The sequence below is a fragment of the Pseudopipra pipra genome, chromosome 23 (assembly GCF_036250125.1).
Source record: "Pseudopipra pipra isolate bDixPip1 chromosome 23, bDixPip1.hap1, whole genome shotgun sequence".
Lineage (NCBI taxonomy): Eukaryota > Metazoa > Chordata > Aves > Passeriformes > Pipridae > Pseudopipra > Pseudopipra pipra.
The window spans coordinates 5,976,071-5,995,276 of record NC_087571.1 but is presented as its reverse complement, the minus strand read 5'-3'; the positions used below and the strand labels follow the sequence as shown (position 1 = coordinate 5,995,276).

Here is a 19,206-nt window from a genome sequence, read left to right as displayed (position 1 = left end):
GCAAGATATTTCTCCTGCCAGACTTGGTTCCTTCTCTCAGGTCCAGCTTGGTGACCACTTCCACAAGCAAGAGGAAGTAGATTAACAAATCAGAATGTGGAAGGGCTGCAACAGAGAGGTCACAACAACAGCAGGAGCATCCTGGCTGAGAGGAGATGATGGGGATGCAGCAGCTTCAGGAAAAAACACCTCACAGGTACAAACTGGCTCAGCCCCTGCCCTTCCACCGTGGCAGAACAACCTGACCAGTCACTATGTGAGAAGGCAAGGACGGAGAGGTGCCTGGCACACAACCTGTGCTCCCCCCTGGTTTGTTTTTGGGGATCAGAGCTGGTTAGAGAACCATCCTTGCTGCAGGGTCTTGTCCTGATGAGGCATCACTGAGTAACTTTGTTGGACTTTACCACTGGTGCTGCCAGGAGCCCCAGCCCAGCAGGCACCTCATGGGCTAAAGGACCCCTGTTCACACCCCTGTCACAGCTGTTCCCTTCAGAAACACCCCCAGCCACTGATTCAATCCCCTGCACACCCCCCAGGCCCTCGGGGAGCCCGTTTTCACCCTTCCTCTTTCTCTGAAACACCAAAGCAACTCCTGTTCTCCATTCCAGTATCTGTGGCTTTCATGGCACACCAAGGGATTTCCACATGGCTGACAGAGCAAGAGAAAGCTCAGCCTCACTCAGCCTGCACATCACTCAGTGCAGAGTCTGCCTCCGAGGGGGCACTTCAGCTCTGCACCAGAAAGCTTTGCCCAGGGTCCAGCCTGTTGTTTGCAAAGGAGTCCCAGCTGAAGGCAAACACTTTGCAGCAAACAAGTCTTTCATTTTCCCCAAGAACTTGCGTGATGTGTGACCTCTGAGAGTGGAACAACAAAGCCACTTCCTCCAGGCTGCATAATCCCACCAGCAGCCTTTCTCAGGAAACTTCTGGCCCACAGAGGCATTGTGTCACCAGGAAGCACAAACATTTTAAATATTACTTTATAGTAGGCAGGAGAAAAATGTATTTCTCCATCTGGAGATGCAAATCTACAGCTGACCTGCTTCTCAGTCAGGAACCTCACACACCTGAAACTTGCAGCCACCACAGAGCTGCCAAAGGGGGGACTCGGTACCTGTTCCCTTTTGGGTTAAATCTGTTCCCTTTACCCATCACCACAAGACAATTTTTATACCCAAGCAGCAACTTGGGGCGGCAGTTTTATGAGTTCAATTATATTTAACCAAATAAAGTTATCCATGGGCCAAAATGAAATAAAGCAGTTTATTCGTAATGGCACATCAATATCAGCAGTAAAATTGCACCACACCTGTAAAAGGAGAATATTTGACCAGTGTCACAGAGGGGAAGGAAGCAGCAAACAGCAGCTCTTTAGGGATTCAGCAGACATGGATTCCACTGCTCTTTGTCATTCATTAAGGGACGAGGTTGGTGAAAGAGGAAATGCTCTTCCTTCAGGGGAAGCAATGCTGCATGATTGGCCATTTCCCTAAAATGGTACCCAGGAGAGGAAGAAAACAACTACTGCAAACAGAACAATGGTTTGGGCAGTGCTCAAGTCCATGGTTGAGGTAGATGGGGTTGTGTGTCCCCAGATACAGAGTCCCCATTTGCACTTCTGATTAAAAAAAAAGGTTTGTTTTCTATGAATTGTGCTTCACCTCTACAAGGAGAAGGAGATGTAGCCAGTGATGCAGCTGATTAAACCAAGAAATAGTCAAAAAGCAGTAGGTTCTCTTCGCTCCCAGGATGGCAGATAACCCTTCATCAAACAGGTTTGAGCATCAGCAAATACATTCCAAAAAAACTGAGAATAAACGTCACCAGTCCCCAAAGATGAGCAGCCTAGAGAACTCTGGAGCAGCCTGTCCTTCAGGAAATTCCATTTCAAGGGCTCAGGAAAGGAGGGATGTCACCAAAAAGTCAAAAAATTTGCAAGTGAACCAAGACACGATGGCAGAGGGCTGGGAGGACACAGCCTGGGCAGCTGCAGGCACTGAGGCTTCTGTAGGCACTGCACAAGTGAACTGAAGAGATTTCCCTTTTCCCCAATAAATTAGAAGGATTTTTTAAAAATCATTATTAAATAGAAGTGAATTATCCCAGCAGCATCGTTCTTCCAATCTACCAAGAGCAGAGCACATCCTTCCACCTGCACTGGTTGTCCAGCAGCCTTCGGAAGTACCTGGCCCTGGTTTTCAGTGCTGCCATTTTGTTCTTTCTCCACAGATTCAGCCTTTCATCAGTATAGATCTTCCTCATCCGTGTCCTAAACAGGGAGCATGGGGAGAAAAATTGAGACTGTGTGTGGAGACATGAGTCAAGTCATGAGTTCAGCAGAATGCTGAGCCTGCTGGGCTTCTGACAGGAGCCTGAACGCTTCCCAAAGTGCTGCTGTGCTTGAGCAGGCCAGAGGACTGGCACAAACACTGGTAAAAATGTATGTAAATGTACATATATGTATGTATAAGCACTTGCAGCTGAATCTGTTTGACTCCTCACAGACACACAGACCAACCACCACAATATAACCAGCACATCAAGGGTGTTTGAAGAGAAGCAGCAGCTGAAGTTCAAACCAAAGATGAGCCATAAAGTGCAACACAAAGCAGAAGCACCACCAATCCCTGCAGAGAGCAGCACAAATTATTGTTTTTTCAGCTACAGCAACCACTTATTTTCAGAGCCCAGTCGTCTGTAATTCCAACCACAGGAGACATTTGCTGGCGTCCCCTCGAGCCAGATCTGCAGCTCCCAGCTCTGAACTCACTCAAACTCCTCAGCTCCACAGGGGAAATCTCACTGACTCTCCAGTCACTTTGAGCCCAAAGAGGTTTTTCAATGGCTTTGCAATTTCAGTTGTTTGGTAACACATTAAGCATGAAAAAGCACATTACAGAAACCTCAGAAATGCAGAATCATTAAGGTGAGTGCAGCAGGATTCTCAGCCACCTGATCAGACAAGTATTTCAATGTCAGAGCAGAGAATCAAATCAGACAAAATCCTCAACGTGAGAGCAGCAGGATTATATCACTCCAATTTGACTCCTCTCAAAGGATGAGAAGACATTTTTCAACTTTTGAGATCTCCCACTGCCTGACAGCATTTCTGTCACCAAGCTGGGGCTCCATCCTTTCCCATCTCTCCACCTGGTCCCTCCCTGCTTCCCAGCATGTCACCTTTCCACCTCTAAGGCCACTTCCCCTTTGGCACAAAGCATTTCCTACTTTCTGCACCTCTCCAAACCCTTGTTCCCAACACTGCTGGCTTGTAACTGCTGTGTCTTATGTAGAAATGTAAATATTTAATATTTAACTTACATAATTGCTTGTTTTCCATTCTGTATCTAACAGAAACCATCAGCACACGCCTGTCTGAAGGCTCATGCATTTAGGACATTTTAAATCGCTGGCATTAGAATAGTGAATGAAGCAACACATATTTAAATACTCCTTAGCATATGTCCTGGCTGTGTATAAGAGATGTAAAGGTGCCTCAGGTCAGTTTGCTCTACAGGACACCGTGGAAAAAAAATGAAAACACTCAAATTACTCTGGAATGTGCCACACTGGTGGCTGTGGCTGCTGATCCCAGCACACAGCACTCACACAAAACAAGGACAGCAGGTGGCAAAACACTCAGTACTGTCAGCACAAGGCTCCTGATTCACAGGAGCTGCTCATGGGTAGGAAGGGAACCAGCAGAGTTAGAAGACAACAACACACAACAAGGCACAACAAACAAAAAGCCACAAAGAAACAAACAAACCACAGGGGTTTAGAAACATTCTGTTGCAATGTAAACAGTTAAAGGAGGAAGGTCTCCAGAAGAGCAGCAGGGCTGCACCTCCTCTGCAAGGAGCACAGGGCATCGGGGTGTCCCTGCCTCCCTTCCCCTCCACAGCACTGCCAGCCCCCAGCCTGGTCCTGCAGGGCCTTCAGACAAACTACACAGCAGCTTGCACTCAAATTCTGGTTTTTCATCTTAAAGCCACAGCTTTGGTTTCAATTAAGTCACACGAAAAATCAATTTGGTGGATCTCGAGACAAAACAAGGAGCTCAAGCCCAGCTGTTTGGGACACCTCCTGGACATCCAGAGGGGTTATGACAAGCTCCACCTCCTTAGCACCTCCTGTGAGCATCAAATTTGGCAAAACCACAGTGAAAACACCAGCTTTCACTTACCACACAGTTCAGACACCACGCCCTGAGTTTCCCGGAGCAGCCCGCGCTCTCTGTCTGCTCAGGCCTGCAGAAAAGGCACGGGATTAGGTTGGACTCTTCCTCCCAAAACACACTGATAAGTCCTACAGGCTCTGAATTCTATTTACACCACACGGAATCAAAGGTTTTTTCATCGTGATGAAAAGCCTTTGATTCTGCACAGCAAACCCAAAGAGAATAAAGGCTGTCAGGCCCCTCGTTCTGAAGGCAGATATTTCACGTCAGTGCCACAAAGAAGAAAACAAGAGCTGCTATTTCGCTGGGGAATCTCAAAATTCCAATCAGAACACTGAAACAAAGCAGTAAAACCTCACTCTGCAGTGGATTGCAGTCCTGGATTCATGGCAGAGCCAGGTGCAGCTCCTGCAGCAGCACTGTTACCTGGCTGTTCTCACTACTGACCCTTCCAGAGCGGAATCCTCTCCAGTGCAGAGGGGAATTCAGTCTCCAAGGCTCCTTCAGTACCTGGCACCTCTGCTCAGGCCATCACAGGGGAACCAGGGAGCATTATTGGGTCTGTTCTGATGTTATGGACACTTCATACCAAAATGCAACACATAAAGCCCACGTAGGCAAAATCTCTTGCTGACTCAGGCCGAAATAAATCCCATTACAGAAGTGAAAGACTGGCTAACCCTGAACTGCTTCTGTTCCACGGCTCACACGAACGACAGAAAAAGGGGATGTACAGCACGTGATTCATGCCCCAGCCTGGGGATCTCCCAAAGCTTTCTGAGTGCTGAATGGTGCTCATGGAGAAGCAGAACCAGTGACTGAACCACAGACACTGAGCGCTGTGTGACGGAGGACAGTGGAGGAACCATCCCCTGGCCTGTGCTGACAGGCCAGAGTGGAAGGACAGGCTTTGGGCTGCAGCCAGAACTTACTCATCAGACACCTCGATGGAAGACTTCTTGTAGCCACCTTTCTTTTTCTCCTTCAGCACTCTGAATTTCCTTCCCATCCTCACCAGCAGCAGAACGACCACGACGGTGGAAGGGAGAAACACGGACAAGGAGAGCAGGGCTGCCGAGGTCAGCCGGAAGGAGAGCCCTGCGGGGAGACACCGGCATTCCAGCAGGGAAACACAGGGAAAGAAAGGGAGACAGAGCCCTCCCCAGCCTCTGGGACAAACAGAGGACACAGCTCGGTGGCCTTCTCACGTGAAGCACAGTGCTGGCAGATTGCAGACAGCCATCTCTGCCACCAAATCTGTGGGACTCCTGTCACAAACCCAGCCCGGGCGGGCGCTTCAGATGCAAAGAACTACAAAGGAAGGCAGGTCACGGCACAGTTCCATCAGCACGCCTGAGCTGCACATTTGGGGCAGGTCTGGCACGCAGGGCAGATGAGGAATTGAGTGTTACTGACAGTCAGTGCTTGTGATGTGGGTGTTATTTTTAGGCCAATATTTCCTCATCGTTTAACTTGTTCCACTGCAATATGGGGAGGCTGAAAGTGCTGAGCAAAGGGGACACTTTTGATTTCGGTTATCACCACAGCTCCCTCTGTCCCCTCCTGCCCCAAATAAATTCAACAGCTCTCAATGTATTGAGCTGAGAAGGCAGGGCTGAGGTGACTCTTCCTGAAAGTTTAACATGGAACTCCAGGGAACATTTTCCATGTGATGCTCAGACTCCCAGGATCCCGACAAAGCCACAGTGCAGCTCTGTCCCACAGATGAGGCCAAGCCATGGAAATGGAGCCTTACCCCTCTCTGTAACCTCCAGCACAGTCTGGGGGATGCTGTGGTACACGTCTGGAGGATTCTTCACACTGCAGAAGAACGTCCCGTTGTCACTCAGCTCGGGGCTCCGGAGAGCGATGGAAGCGTCACCGCTGGCAACATTCCCGACCCAGGATATCCTGTCTTTGAACTTTCCCACTGTTGTTGGGTATGGAACGGACTGGTAATGGAAAACCTAAAAGGAGGCAAAGGCAATAGTTGTGCCAATAAAACACTCATCCAAGAAAGCAAAGAGAAATTGCTTTTCTGGATTGAAATCATAAAGGAATACACATTAAAAGGTCAGAAAGAATACTTCCTACGCAAGAGAAATAAAGCTACCAATCAGATCTTTACAGTCATACTATGGCTACAGTGCACAATGCAGCACTTGTAGCAACCCCCAAAACTCATCTGCTTTATCATCATTATGCTATTTTGCATTTATGTAGAATATTTTTCCCCAAAGGACACCAAAGGAATTTCACATGGGACAGAAAGTGACAATGAGTCCCAAACCACAAAGTGATGCAGCAGCTCAGTAAAGCAAACAGAAAATTCAGATTTTCAGCAGGCACAGAGGCCTGGTGAGACTCCCTGTTCCACTTACTGTCTCCATCTGGCCCCCAGTGAGGGGTCGGTATGTCCAGTACACCACGAGGCTCTCAGTGATGGGGGAGCTGGATTTGAAGGAGCATTTCAGCAGGGCTTGCTCACCCACGACAGCCGTCACTTTAGGACTGGCTTTAATTTCCAGGCAAAGAGCCTTGCAGACACCTGATGGAACAGGCACAAAAGGCAAGGATTAAGTTACCAGCGAGGCACAGGAGTGTTGATGTCCCAAAAGTATCAACACACGTGCAGGTCAACAACAATTCAAAGGCTAAAGCAGGGCAATAATGACATCCTCCACAAGGAAATTTGAAGGAAAGCAGACAACGCCCATGACCTACTCTCTGCAGGGCTGGAGCCTGCTTATATTTAGATGTGGAGATAAAGAGCTGAGAAAAGGGATCAGATGCCTCTCTGACGAGTTCCGAAGTCCCAGCTTTAGGTGCTTTACTTTAAGGCACCTTTACTTTAAGGCAATTTCGGCTCTGTGTGTCTCGCCACAGCCCCTTAATTCCCCCTGCACCGGGGTCAGGAGTCACCCCGCAGCAATAAGTGCTCTCCGTTCTCGTTTCCAGCGTGTGCAGTCCCTCCTGCCCGGCTCACCCGCTGCGGGGCTCGGCCCGCACAGCGCTCAGCGGAGCATCGCTCACCTCCTGCCCTTCCCAAACCTCCCGCTCCTGGCTCAGGAAGGAGGAGACGGGAACACTGGGCAGGAAGTTCTGCCCTGATGGTCGCACCTTATTCCGCTGCTGGGCGGGCTCCGAAGGAGTAGGAAGGGGTTTATAATTCCCCGCCGCTCCCAGCGCCCCGCACGGCGCGGCCGGAGCCACCCGCGGCCACCCCCGCCCCGGGACGGTCCTTCCCGAGCCCCCCACCGCCCCATGGACCATCCACCGCCCCCGGACAGCCCTTCCCGAGCCTCCCACCATCCCCCGGAGCACCCACCGCCCCGAGACAGCCCTTCCCGAACCTCCCACCGCTCCACGGACCATCCACCACCCCCCGGAGCATCCGCTGCCCTCGGAGCCGCATCCCGGGCGCTCCCCGCCCGGTTCCCACGCGGGACCCCCCCCTTTCCCCGACCGGACCGCGGGCAGCGCTGCTCCCGTCCCGTCCCGTCCCAGTCCATCCCATCCCGTCCCAGTCCATCCCGTCCCGTCCCATCGCAGCCCCCGGAGCGCCCCGGTACCGAGCAGCAGCAGCAGGACCCCCCGCGGGAGGAGACAGCCGGCGGCCCCCGGGAGCCGCATCCCTGCTGGGCTCAGCCCCGGAACATGGCGCTCACCTGGCGCAGGTGAGGGCGGGGCAGCCCCAAAATGGCCGCCCCACCTGGGCACACCTGGGGCGGCCGCGCGGCCGATCCGGGGGCTGAGCGGAGGGTCCGGACACCCCGAACTCCCCAGCCCCGTGTCGGGGTCGGCCCCTAAATGCCTCTTCGGCACTTTTTGGGTGCAAACCCGCTCGTTTGAGGTGCCTGGAGCCGGGGGGGGGGTCCCGGGTCACAGCCCCCCTACTCACCATCGAAGCTCTCAGCAAAGTGCCTTTATTTGTGACACAGGTGGTTGAAAATGCAAACACCCAGACAGGTAACGTGGCCAGCACGTTACAGGTTATAAAGCCATAAAGGCACTCTTCAAACAAACAGGGCTCTGTTTTGATTTGGGGCTCGTTAAATATCACAACAGGTTTCACCTGGGGCTGGTTAAAAACCGTTACAGCTCTGCAGGATCCACCAGCTGGGGCCTCCTTTGCCTTAATTAAGCCCCTTAATTAAGCCTGTGTGAGTACAGGGCACGGGCTGAGTGAGTGCAGGTGTGGGGGTCACCTGGGCAATGGACAGCACTTGGAAGAAGTGGGATATTGCTGCTGTTTTGGAATCCCAATCCCCTTCTGCTGCAGCACCACACTGAGTGGGACCTCGCACCACCAAGCATCACCTGCTCAGGGATGTCTCTGAGCTCAGAGACACTGCTAGACAAAATTCTGGGGTGCCTGTGACAGTGGGGGAAAGAAGCTTCCTGGCTTAGAGAGAAAGGATGAGGGGGCTGGAGCTAAAGGGAACATGGGGCAGTGCTGGGAGTGGGAGAAGGAAAAGGAGGGGAGCCACAGAAGGAAGTGACCTCAACCCCCCCAGAGTTACAAAACCCCCCAAAGCTGCAAGAGATGGATGTGAAAACCACACTGACTGGTGAATGTTACCCTAATAACAAACAGCACACATTGCCCAGCTCTAACACAGTCCATTTAAAGTAAAAAAGAGATTTAAAGTACACTTGTGGAAGCAACTGGCTGCTCCTCTGCTCCCTCTCTGGTCAGTCTCTGTTTTCGTGATGCCAGGGAGGATCTCAGGGGAGGAAAAACAGGGCAACACAAAGGCAGGTTGTGATTTTTAAGGTGCAAGAGTGCATCTGCTCAAACACTTCCAAATCCTCGCTCAGTCAGACATCTTGGTGCTTTGTTCAAATCTTTTGGCGTTTTTTCATCTCCAGAGCAACTTTCTTCACATTCTGCGGGTGTGAAGGTGAAGTTCCTCGTTCGTGGGGCAAGTTCCTCCTGCTTTGCTTTGCTGGAGGGAATTCACAACTCGTGCAGTGTCACCCTCTTTCCTTGCCAGACTTTCAGGTGGAGCAGAGGTACCACACTCACAGCGTGGGGCGTCTGTAATTCGCCTTTGTTCTAACAGCCCAAATTACAAGCTTTCACCGTCTGCTTTGGAAGTACCTAAGAAGAAAGGTTATAAGAAAAACAAACATTCATTACTCAGGGTTATTGCTGAAAACAAAAATAATGGAGGCAACTGCTGACCTCAGAAACCGAGCGGGTAAAAGTTACCCTGAAATGTTTAAGCAAAGCCAGCAAATATGGAAACAGCTCCAGCCTTCCTGCAGCAATTTTTAAACAATAGAGATTAAATGAGTAAAAAAGCAGCATTCAAAACTGGCAAAAGGAAACTAATTCATTCCTCTTTATCCACAAAGCAGGAATGCCATGGGAAGCAGCGACAACAGCTTTCCTACAAATGATCCTCGACACTAGGGAGAAATCTCCTGTACATTTAAGAGGCAGCTTCTCTCCACTCCCTGTTCAGCTGTGAGTCTCCTGAAGGATCCCCAACAGCAAAGTGTTACTGTGGCCTCAGCTCTTTCTGCTTATGGCCCCCATGGCCTGTTGACTGGAATAGCAGTGAAATACCTGAGGAAATCTGTCTTAGAAAGTCCCCAATAACACCAAGACACTAATTAGAGATGGATACCTGCATTGTATACACCAATTAGACCTTTAGTCTTCTAATGGACTGGCTTCCTTTTCTTCTCTCATCTTCAGGCTCTCCTTTTCTTTACTGTTATTAAAAGAAAGGGGGGAAAAAAAGAAAAAAAGCCCAGCTGAGTGTCAGATACCCTGAGCAGCAGGACCTGAGTCACACATGGCACAGATAAGGGGTCACATGGTGAGATGGGTGTGTTACACGTATGGTGACCACAGTGCCAGGCCCAGGGGACGGGGGTCACCTGCCAAGTACCACCACAGGAATGAGGAGCCACTGTGAAGGGCAAGAGCCAAGGGAGGACTGCAAAGCTGGTTCATCCTGGGGCTCTGCTCTGCCTGCAAACACGCAGCCAATTGCTGCTAATTGTGTTGGCAGCTTTGCATTGTAGATGCCCAGTGCAGGGGCCAAGCCAGTAATTCCATTTGACAAGCTTTCCCAGGAGCCCTTCCCTCCCTCCTCTGTCCTTACAGTTCAGTGTCTGACGCCCCAGTCCTCTTCTCCTGCGCTTTCTGGCGTCGCTGTCGACAGATAATCACAGCCAACACCACCACGATCATCAGGACAGAAGCAGATCCCACGGCCACGGCCAGGAAATGGATTTCTGAGAAACTCACTGCGTGGAGAGAGACAGGGACATGAACCAGAGGGACACAGGGGGGGCTGTGGCAGGAGGAATGAAGCTGGGAACCTCCATCTGTGAACAGAACCTTTCCTTGGGCTCCTTTTTTCCCCTGTATCCATTAACCACCCTCGTGCTTTACACTTACAACCCTTTTTTCTACCATAGTTTTCCCAAACTGGGAAACTGGGAGCTGGTGAAGTTCACAAGACCTCTGGGGGGTGGTTCTTGGCCTCTCACCTTTCTGCACGACCCGGAGTCGCACTTCCCCGATGGAGCCATAAACATCTGGCCAGTTGGTCACCTGGCAGGTGAAGGTGCCGTTGTCGGTGGGCTGCAGGTTCCAGATGATGATGGACACGTCCTTACGCTCCACATTCCCATCCCAGGTGACCCGGTCCTTGAACCGCCCCGAGGGCGGCTTGTAGGGCTCCTTCAGGTAGTAAAACACCTGCAGGGATCACAGACACACGAATGGCCTGGGCTGGGGGGGACCTTGGAGATTCCTGTGCCCTGCAAGTCCTGCCGGGTGCAGGGTGTCAGCTAAGACAGGGCTGAGGTGTCAGCAAGCACAAATAGTTCATCAGGCCACAAACAGTTCAACCCCCATCACCCAAAACTGAGCATGAGAAGGTTCTTCAGCCAGGGTCTATAAACAGACCTCACTGCTCAAGTTAGTTGTGACAGGTGACAGAGGAAAGGCCCCAGTGCCCAGAGCTGTGGGTCTCGGGTGTGGGTGCCCATCCCCACTGGGCTCATCCAGTGCTGGGCCTTGGGACAGGTTTGTTGGGGCAAACCAGTCTGAAATGGAGAGTAAAGATCTCAACTCACCGGCTCGTGGGAGCTCAGGTCCTCGGGCTGGAAGTTCCAGGTCACTGAGAGCTGGGGGCTGACGGGGCTGCTGCTGGAGAAGGTGCATTTGAGCCGCTGGTTTGTGCCGTTCACAGCAACCACCTCCTCCGAGGTGTAAACTTCCACTGCTGCTGCCAGCCAAAGTGCTGCGGGGAAAACAGGGGGGTGAGAGGCCATAATCACTGCCGAGGTGTGAACTCATCACTGCTCCTTATCGGTGTGTAGTCTGAGCCTTATCTAGTCCTGGAAATAATTGTCTGGGGCACAGAGATAATTCCTCAGTGGGTGATCCTGCAGATTTCTTGGGAAAATCAGTCCTGCCATTAAAATTCGACTGCTGAGACCCAGCAAACAATGGCTATTTCCCATGCTAGAACTTTCTTTATACACTTTGTACTCTCAGCACGGTGAAAACTGCTCTTACTGATGGAGGAAGGGCCTGTTAGAGGGTTAACAGCCCAGCTGGACAACTGTGGTCAAATACAGTCAGGCTGAAGAACTCTAGAGGAAATCCTCAAGGTAAATGTGGCAAAGAAACATCCTCTGTTAACCAAACCAGCACAGCTGCTGCTTCAAAAATAAGTGTGCCAGCAAGGCACAGAAAGGAGGAAAATGAAAAATAGGAAAACCAAAGGAGTTCCGGTGAAAAAGAAAAAAATTATTAATCATTTCCTGTCACTTTAGGAAGTTAACTTGCCCCTGTATGATCCAAGCCAAAAAAGCTTATCTAAGGTTGTAAAATCTGGCTTTATAATAAAGACGTGTTTGAAAGTAATTTATAACCAAAGACTTCCTTTCAAATAATCTCTTATCTCAAAGGGGAAAATATTTTGAAAACATTAAAGGTATTCGCATTTGAAAAGCTTCACTGGCAGAGATCATGTTTCTCATCCGAAGATTCAGTGCCAAATCTTTTAAACTCCTTTAAAAAAGAAAAACTGTGGGAAATAAGTCTAAAGCACTTTTTTTTTCAAGACAGATTACATCCGTGAGCTGATGCATTTGGGAAAGGAGGACGTGCTATTCTTAAAATCCAGTGTTCTGATATAAACCACTGAAAATTCAAGCGAGTTTACTGTCAGTCTGGAATTGTTGCTGCGTAAAGGATCCGAACCCGGGGCTCCTGAACAATCTCTGATTGTTTAGGAACAAAGGTAGCAAAAAAAAAAAAAAAAAAAAAAAGTCTTGGACTAAAGTTCTAAAGTTCAGATTCCCGTCAGGAGAGAAAAAGAAAGCCGTCGTAACCCGAGCTCAGGAGGAGCTCGAACACGCCTAAACCTGTCCGAGAAGAGACTCAACCACGTCGTGTCACTGCCAGCGAACCCCGGACAGAAAGAACCGCAGCACAGGGACGGGAGCAAAGTCTCTGCCTTCTAATGTAAGGGATGGGGAGAGGAGAGGCAGGATGGCAGCGAGGCCAGGCAGGGAGGTTTCCTTTCCTTACCTGGGAGCTGCGCCCCGAGGACGAGCACAGCACCCGCCCAGGCGCGGCCGCGCATCGGGGACACCCGGCCGTGCTCCCGTGCCAGAGAAATTCCCTTCTGCTTCTCGAAAACTGGGTGGAGGATGAGTTTCTCAAAGTCTTCCCAGCACAGCAAGGCCAATTCCTTCCTCCCAGCTTGGCCTGCAAGGCCAAGGGTGCTCTCAGTGCTCTCAGTGCTGGAGTCTGCACTGCCTGCCCGGGCACCGTGGGAAGGTGTGGCAGCACCGGGCACTTCTGGGTGTAAAACAGTGAGATTCTCACGGTAAGATTAATTTCTTCTCCCTCCCATATTCCTTTGCTCTTTTGTGTTGCAACCTTTCCTCCTCCCAGCTTCCACCTGAAACCACTCCCCTCTTGTGGGAGGTAGCTGTGCTCCTAAAAGAAAATTTGCCCGAAGGTGTTTGTAGATGGCTCAAAGGAATGAGGGCCGTTTGTTTGGCAAAAAAACCCAAACCTGAAAAGAGTCCAAAAAGAACAACCCGAACCAGACTATGGCAGCAGTGTGGGCACAAATCCAGAGGATGGAAGTGTCCCACAGATACCTACAGTACAGCACAGAGACTGTGCCTGCTAACACGCCTCTCCTAATGGCTCTGAGACACCAAGTATCTCTGTTTTCACGGGAATAATTTGGCCCTGTATTAACCCTTCATCACTGCATCTCCCCAGATTTCCATTCAGTTGCCATTCCAAAACATCATCTCCTTCTCTTCCATTGCCACCCGGGATAAATATCAGGCTGGGGGTTGTTCTGGTTGTGTTTAAAGCACTTGCAAGGCAGCTCCTTAGCAGCCAATTTGCATTCACTTCCTATTTCTGCACAGGACTGGGGAGAGGGTCTGCTCCCATCTTTGCTTGCAGACTTTTAATAATCTTCAACTTGTTTCAAACGTGTCCCTCTCACACTCACTAGCAACCTAATTTATCTGATGTCTCATTTTGAAACTGAAATAACTAAAAGAAAGCTCTGACAACCAAAGAGAGCACACCAGTAAATGAAACAGGGCCCACAACACTGGGATTAGCCATGTCAGTAAATGGTGAATTCCTGGGAAGGGGTGAGGAGCCAGCTCCATCCTCCAGGCGTCTGGGAAGGAGTCCCTCGAGGTGTGTGCCAGGTGCAGAACGCAGAGAGCCCTGTGGAAGGAGAGAGATTTGGGTGACTTGGAATGTCTGCCCTGGACCTGTGCCCCCAAATCCCCACGATTCTCACCACACTGGAGCAGCTCTGCCTCCTCTGTGGGCTGGGCAGGCAGAGTGTTCCTGCTGTGTCCGTGCCAGCATCCCTGATGGAAAGGGAAATTCCTTCGGGTTCTCGGGAACGAGATGAGAGATGAGTTTCTCAAAATCTTCCCAGCGCAGCAGAGGAGCTCTGAGATCCCCCTGCCCCGGTGCCATGGGCGGTCTGTGCCTGCCCCCAGCCCGGGTCTGCAGGGATCATCCCCTCCTTGCAGTCCTGGCCGGGGCAGGAGCCCCCTCTAGTGGGGCCCGGCCACTTCCACGCGGAAAGAGAGGAGGTTCAGATTAGATATTAGGAAAAGATTCCTCCCTGTGAGGTTGGTGAGGCCCTGGCACAGGTTGCCCAGAGAAGCTGTGTCTGTCCCATCCCTGGAAGTGCCCAAGGCCAGATTGGACGGGGCTTGGAGCAACCTGGGCTGGTGGAAGGTGTCCCTGCCCATGGCAGGGGGTGGGACTGGACGGTCTTTACAGTCCCTTCCAACCCAAACCATTCCATGGTTCTTTGTGGAGTTGTTTGCAGCAGCCTGAACCGCAGAGACACTCAATCCCAAAAGCTGCCAGGAAGGTCCTGATGGCAAATCTAATCCTGGCTCGTTCCTCCTGCTGCTCCCAGAGCAGCTCCAAGAGCTGTCCTGAGGCTTGGCCAGGCTAGTGCAGAGCAGCCACCCCTCACTGGCAGTGACGTCCTGTGCAGACCTTTTGAGCCTCTGCACTTCCTGACCTGGGCTCATTTCCCCACACGTGTCCCGGGGCTGCCTCGGCTGCTCTCTCGTGTCCCTGGGAACGGGGAGTCCCCCCAGCACTGCTGGGGACAATTCTGGGAAAGGATCCTGGGCCCCTTTCCTGTAAGAGGGCCTCGAGAAGCCGCCGTGCCCTGTCGTGCCCCGCAGCGATGCCCGTGTGATGTGGTAGAGAAGAGCAAGACAAGGAGGGACACAAGGATGAGGTTGGAGCCGTCCTGGCCTCTCTTGGGGCTCCTGCTCTGGGCAGGTGAGTCTCCAAACTTCAGGCACCAGGGTTGGATCTCCAAACTTCAGGCACCAGGGTTGGAGCTTCGTGCAGTGCGATCTCTGAGGTTCTGTTGTCTTAGTTTCATTTTTATGCTTTATCCACTTCATGCACTTTTCTTAAACCGTTTTGTGATCATGGGTAACTACTTCAGTTCAGACTTGGTGGGATATCCATTTGTGGTAGGAATTTCCACCTTACCAGTCTGAATGGAGCAGCTGCTTTAGGATGAAGTGCAGAGGATCTGTAAAGATTCTAAAAAAAGCTGGTAACAATGAGATGAGTTTGGAAGATAATTACTTGAGACATACTACAATAAAACTACAACTACTCTGACAATGTGCTGCAAATACCAACTGCTAACCTTTGAGAAGGTAGAAAACATCTGGTTTAGCAATGGCCTGGTTTTTTTTCAAATTTAAATTCACCTATATAAAGAAAAAAGCATCAGATCACCTTCTTTCCAGCCAAGTCCTTTGTCTGTAACATTTCAAATCTATGATTATTTATTTACCTTACTCTATTGACAAACGTCTTTAAAGGAAATCACAAGTCTGATCCACACCTCCTAAAAACGGTTTCTTTAATATTCCAGCTCCGGAGACTCCCATGGAGCTGATTGTTTCCTTCAGGACAGAAAAATCACCGAAATAAACTGTTTTACAGTGTTAAATCAAGGGTCAGGGTCCCACCCTCCAGTGAGTTCACAGGGTTCTTACTGCAGAAACCAGGGAGGATTTTCCAGCAGTCTTTGCTCCATGATAATAAGGCACAGTTTGGGGTGTACAGCTTGCAATAAGAACCCTTTTTCTAAACTGGGTCGGAAAATGATTCAAGTTTCCATTCTGTGTTAGTCTGTGTTAAAAATGGCTTCCAAGGGAAAAGGCTTAATTTCAAAACAACGTCCTGTGCCACAAACAGACTATTTCTGCTGCCTTTAGCACGAATACAGGATCATAAACATCTCTTTCGAGCAGCTGAGTTCGGAAAGGATACCCTGGAAGTAGGAAAGGTTTATGATATCACTAGCTAAACTCAACTACTTAACACTTCTTATTCTTTCTTTTGTAGTCGGCACCACAGCTCAGCAGGGTAACTGTATTTTACCATTGTTCTTAACTACTCAGTGTGATCAAAAGACCAAATATGCCTCACAAGGGAGGACTGAAAGTCAAATAGAAACATTTGAATTTTGAAAACATTGTAGACTAGGAAAAATTCGCTGTTCATTATTGATAGTGATCTCGCTGATGGAAAAATTGGCAGTCATAAATTGCCCTTAATTATTACCAGTGGTTCCCAAGCAGGGCTGGGTTTTTCCAAGCAGCTGACTTTTTAACACTCCTTATTCTCTTTGCAGGTGAAGCACAGGAGGGTAAATGAATTTTACCAGCATTCTTAACTATATGATATAAGGTCTGCAGAAGCCTCACGGCTGAGGACTAAAAACCAGATGGGAATATTTGAGTTTTCCCCTTGGTTTCCTTTCTCGTAGGCCTGTCTGCCAGTGAAGAATTCCTGGTGGAGATTTCGGGCACCACGGTGACAATCACATGTCCCTTGACCGAGGATGACGTAGTGTGGAAGTCAACTGGGGGAAAAGCAGGCACCAGCAACGAGAGGAAGTACATTATAACAGACCACGACAGCTCTCCTGCCAACCTGAGCTGTTCTTCTGACTCCAGTGGGACGAGCCATGAGCTGTACCTGAATGCCAGAGGTGAGAGAAACTCCCTCAGCCCATGGGCTAAAGCCTGCAGGGCTCAGATTAAATACTTAAAGGCATCTCAAATGGCACCAGACACCTGCATTCAGACAAGCAAATCTGCTGGTTCCACTGTATATTTGAGTCTCCTGGACCACTGTTTTCCTAAGGGAAGTTCCCCATCAGCAGGCTGGGAGGGAAAGGCACTGCCCAGCAGTCTGTGCTGGAAATTGTGCTGCTCTTTAAAACAAAGAGAGAAAACGTGCCAACAAATTAAAAACTGAGCACAGACAGCGAGGAAAAATAAACACCGAGTGGAAGAGATTACCTGAAAACGTGATGAATTCTTCAGCACTTGGTGCTTTTACGGAAAGACCACTCTTCCTTCTGACACACTGAGGGTGAACGTGGTGTTGCTGAGACCCTTCCCGATCTGTGAGGGTCTGAGAGCCCATTTTTGGCAAAAGGAATCTCCCCTTTCCTTTCTGCTTGCTCTTTTCTCCTTGCCACCCAGAGCTGTGTCTCTCTGCCAGCACCCAGCAGGTGAGGGGGGCCTGGGCTTTTCCTGCTGGGAGGGAAGGCAGCCCAGCTCTGAGCACCTCCATCTCTCCTCCTGGCAGTGTGTGCCAACTGCGAGGAGCTGGATGCCCTGACGGTCACAGGGATCATTGCTGCGGATCTCCTCATCACCCTGGGGGTGCTGATCCTGGTCTACTACTTCAGCAAAGACAGGAAGGGGCGAGCAAGCCCCGGTCCTGCCCCTCGGCCACGAGGTAAGAGCCATTTCAGGCATCTCTGCTCTCCGTGGTGGCCACGGGGCACTACAGGAAGCTCCCACTGTGGGAGGGAGCATCCTCTGCTCTCCCTGAGCTTCCAAGACCTCACCAAACAACCTCCTGCTTCCCACACCTGCCTTTTGCATGGGATGGGAACAGCTGCTTTGCCAAACCTCCTGCCCATAAGAACCTGTTTCCCTGCTGTGCTGGAGCCAACCCTGCATGGCAGATGCTCCTGGCAGCAGCTGGCTCTTTGAAAGCTCTAACCTCATAATAAAGCCATGCAAATTGACCTATGGGTTCATGCCATTGCCCTGGGATCATCATGGAAGTCCCTTGTGCTGTGTTACCTGAATCATCCCAGGGATCACCTCTCTGTGCCTCTGTTGCAGGTCAGAAGATGCAGCGTCCTCCCCCCGTTCCCAACCCGGACTATGAGGTATGGAGTGTTTTCCATCTCTCTGCTGGCTGGGGAGGGAGAGCAAGGTCTGAGAATTGGTAGCATTTATCCTTTGACAAAGCATCCAATCAAGCTCCAAGCTCCCACAGGAATGGAGGAAAAAAAGGTGTTGAGGGTGGAGCGCCTTCTCCTGGTGCTGCCACAGGGATTTGGGAGCAGAAGTGCAGCTCCCTGTGCTCTGCACACACCACACAGCAGTGCTGCACCTGCTCTGCTGTGCTTTCCCCAGTGTGTTGCGTGGACTAAGATAAGGATTCCCAAACTAACATCTTTCTCCATCCCACAGCCCATCCGGAAAGGCCAGCGGGAAGTGTATGCAGGCCTGGAATCCAGGGGGTTCTGAAATTCCCAGGATGACAGGCTGGAAGCCGTGGAAACCAGCAGCACAAGGGCTAAACGCTGCTGCCCAGCTCAGTGCCAGCTCTGCAGCTCTGCTGAGGCATTTGGGGGTCAGCCAGGTCAGGCACCCGCTGTCCCACCCTGGGGTGTGCTTTGGTTTGACACCAGGGAACAGAAACGTGCATTGGCAAGAGAAGTTTTCCTCCCCATTAAAGGACTGCAGCCTCACTCTTGGTTCCTGGCCTCCTTTTCCCTCACTCTCTGCTCCTGTTGCATGCTCTGGTTGTCTCTCCCATTTAATTTCTGCCCTGAGTGCCTCCCTGGGCAGGGAGTGGGTCCTTCAGAGTGGCTGGCCTCTGACCTTGTCTAGGTCTCATGTTCACAGCCTTATCTTCATTTGCTGCCTGGGACTGTAGCAAAAGGAGCAGAGGCATCAGTATATTAAAACCCAAATGGCCCAGCAGCAGTGGGACAGGTTAAGAAGGGCCCGAGAGATGCTGTGGTGCCTGGGAAGGTTTCTGGGCTGACACCAGAGCCACCCACGGTGCTGTTACTGAGCAGAGCAGCAGCTCTGAGGAAAGGAAACAGCAGCAGTGCTGGGGGCTGGGGGTGGTTTAACCCTTGAGTTTCAGTGTGGGGAGATAAAGAGCCAGCAAGCCCCGTGAGCAGGGCGCTGTGCTCAGCCCCAGGATGCGGTTTGAGAGGCACAGCTGGGGTTACCATACAAGGCTCTGAGCAGCGAGCAGGGAGATGGAGAGATACGAGGAGCACTAACCCCCAGCAGCTCTGAAACCACTCTGGGCCATGTTCTCACCTCCTGCAAAACAGCACTGCTCCAGGGGTGCCTGCTCAGCCCAGCCATGCAGCCCATTCCTCGGGTGGGATGGGAGAAGC

The 19,206-nt window shown here is 50.8% G+C and overlaps 3 protein-coding genes across 3 annotated transcripts; 1 reads left to right on the top strand and 2 right to left on the bottom strand.

The window, feature by feature from the left end:
• Positions 1-1,249: 1,249 nt before the first annotated feature.
• On the bottom strand, positions 1,250-7,876 carry MPZL3 (myelin protein zero like 3). The gene is made up of 6 exons (XM_064634661.1): positions 7,753-7,876; positions 6,562-6,728; positions 5,937-6,147; positions 5,113-5,278; positions 4,187-4,250; positions 1,250-2,269 (listed from the first exon to the last, which is right to left on the bottom strand). Exons 1-6 carry the CDS (start codon positions 7,811-7,813, stop codon positions 2,243-2,245), a joined length of 696 nt encoding a protein of 231 aa, XP_064490731.1. The 5' UTR covers positions 7,814-7,876; the 3' UTR covers positions 1,250-2,242.
• Positions 7,877-8,792: 916 nt separating this feature from the next.
• On the bottom strand, positions 8,793-13,924 carry MPZL2 (myelin protein zero like 2). Its single transcript, XM_064634662.1, has 6 exons — positions 12,747-13,924; positions 11,282-11,448; positions 10,691-10,901; positions 10,300-10,444; positions 9,817-9,903; positions 8,793-9,284 (listed from the first exon to the last, which is right to left on the bottom strand). Exons 1-5 carry the CDS (start codon positions 12,799-12,801, stop codon positions 9,843-9,845), a joined length of 639 nt encoding a protein of 212 aa, XP_064490732.1. The 5' UTR covers positions 12,802-13,924; the 3' UTR covers positions 8,793-9,284; positions 9,817-9,842.
• A 912-nt stretch (positions 13,925-14,836) lies between these two features.
• On the top strand, positions 14,837-18,540 carry LOC135402009 (T-cell surface glycoprotein CD3 epsilon chain). The gene is made up of 5 exons (XM_064634664.1): positions 14,837-15,014; positions 16,528-16,752; positions 17,358-17,510; positions 17,906-17,952; positions 18,260-18,540. The coding sequence occupies exons 1-5, from the start codon at positions 14,966-14,968 to the stop codon at positions 18,314-18,316; spliced, it is 531 nt and encodes a 176-aa protein (XP_064490734.1). The 5' UTR covers positions 14,837-14,965; the 3' UTR covers positions 18,317-18,540.
• The last annotated feature ends 666 nt before the right edge of the window (positions 18,541-19,206 follow it).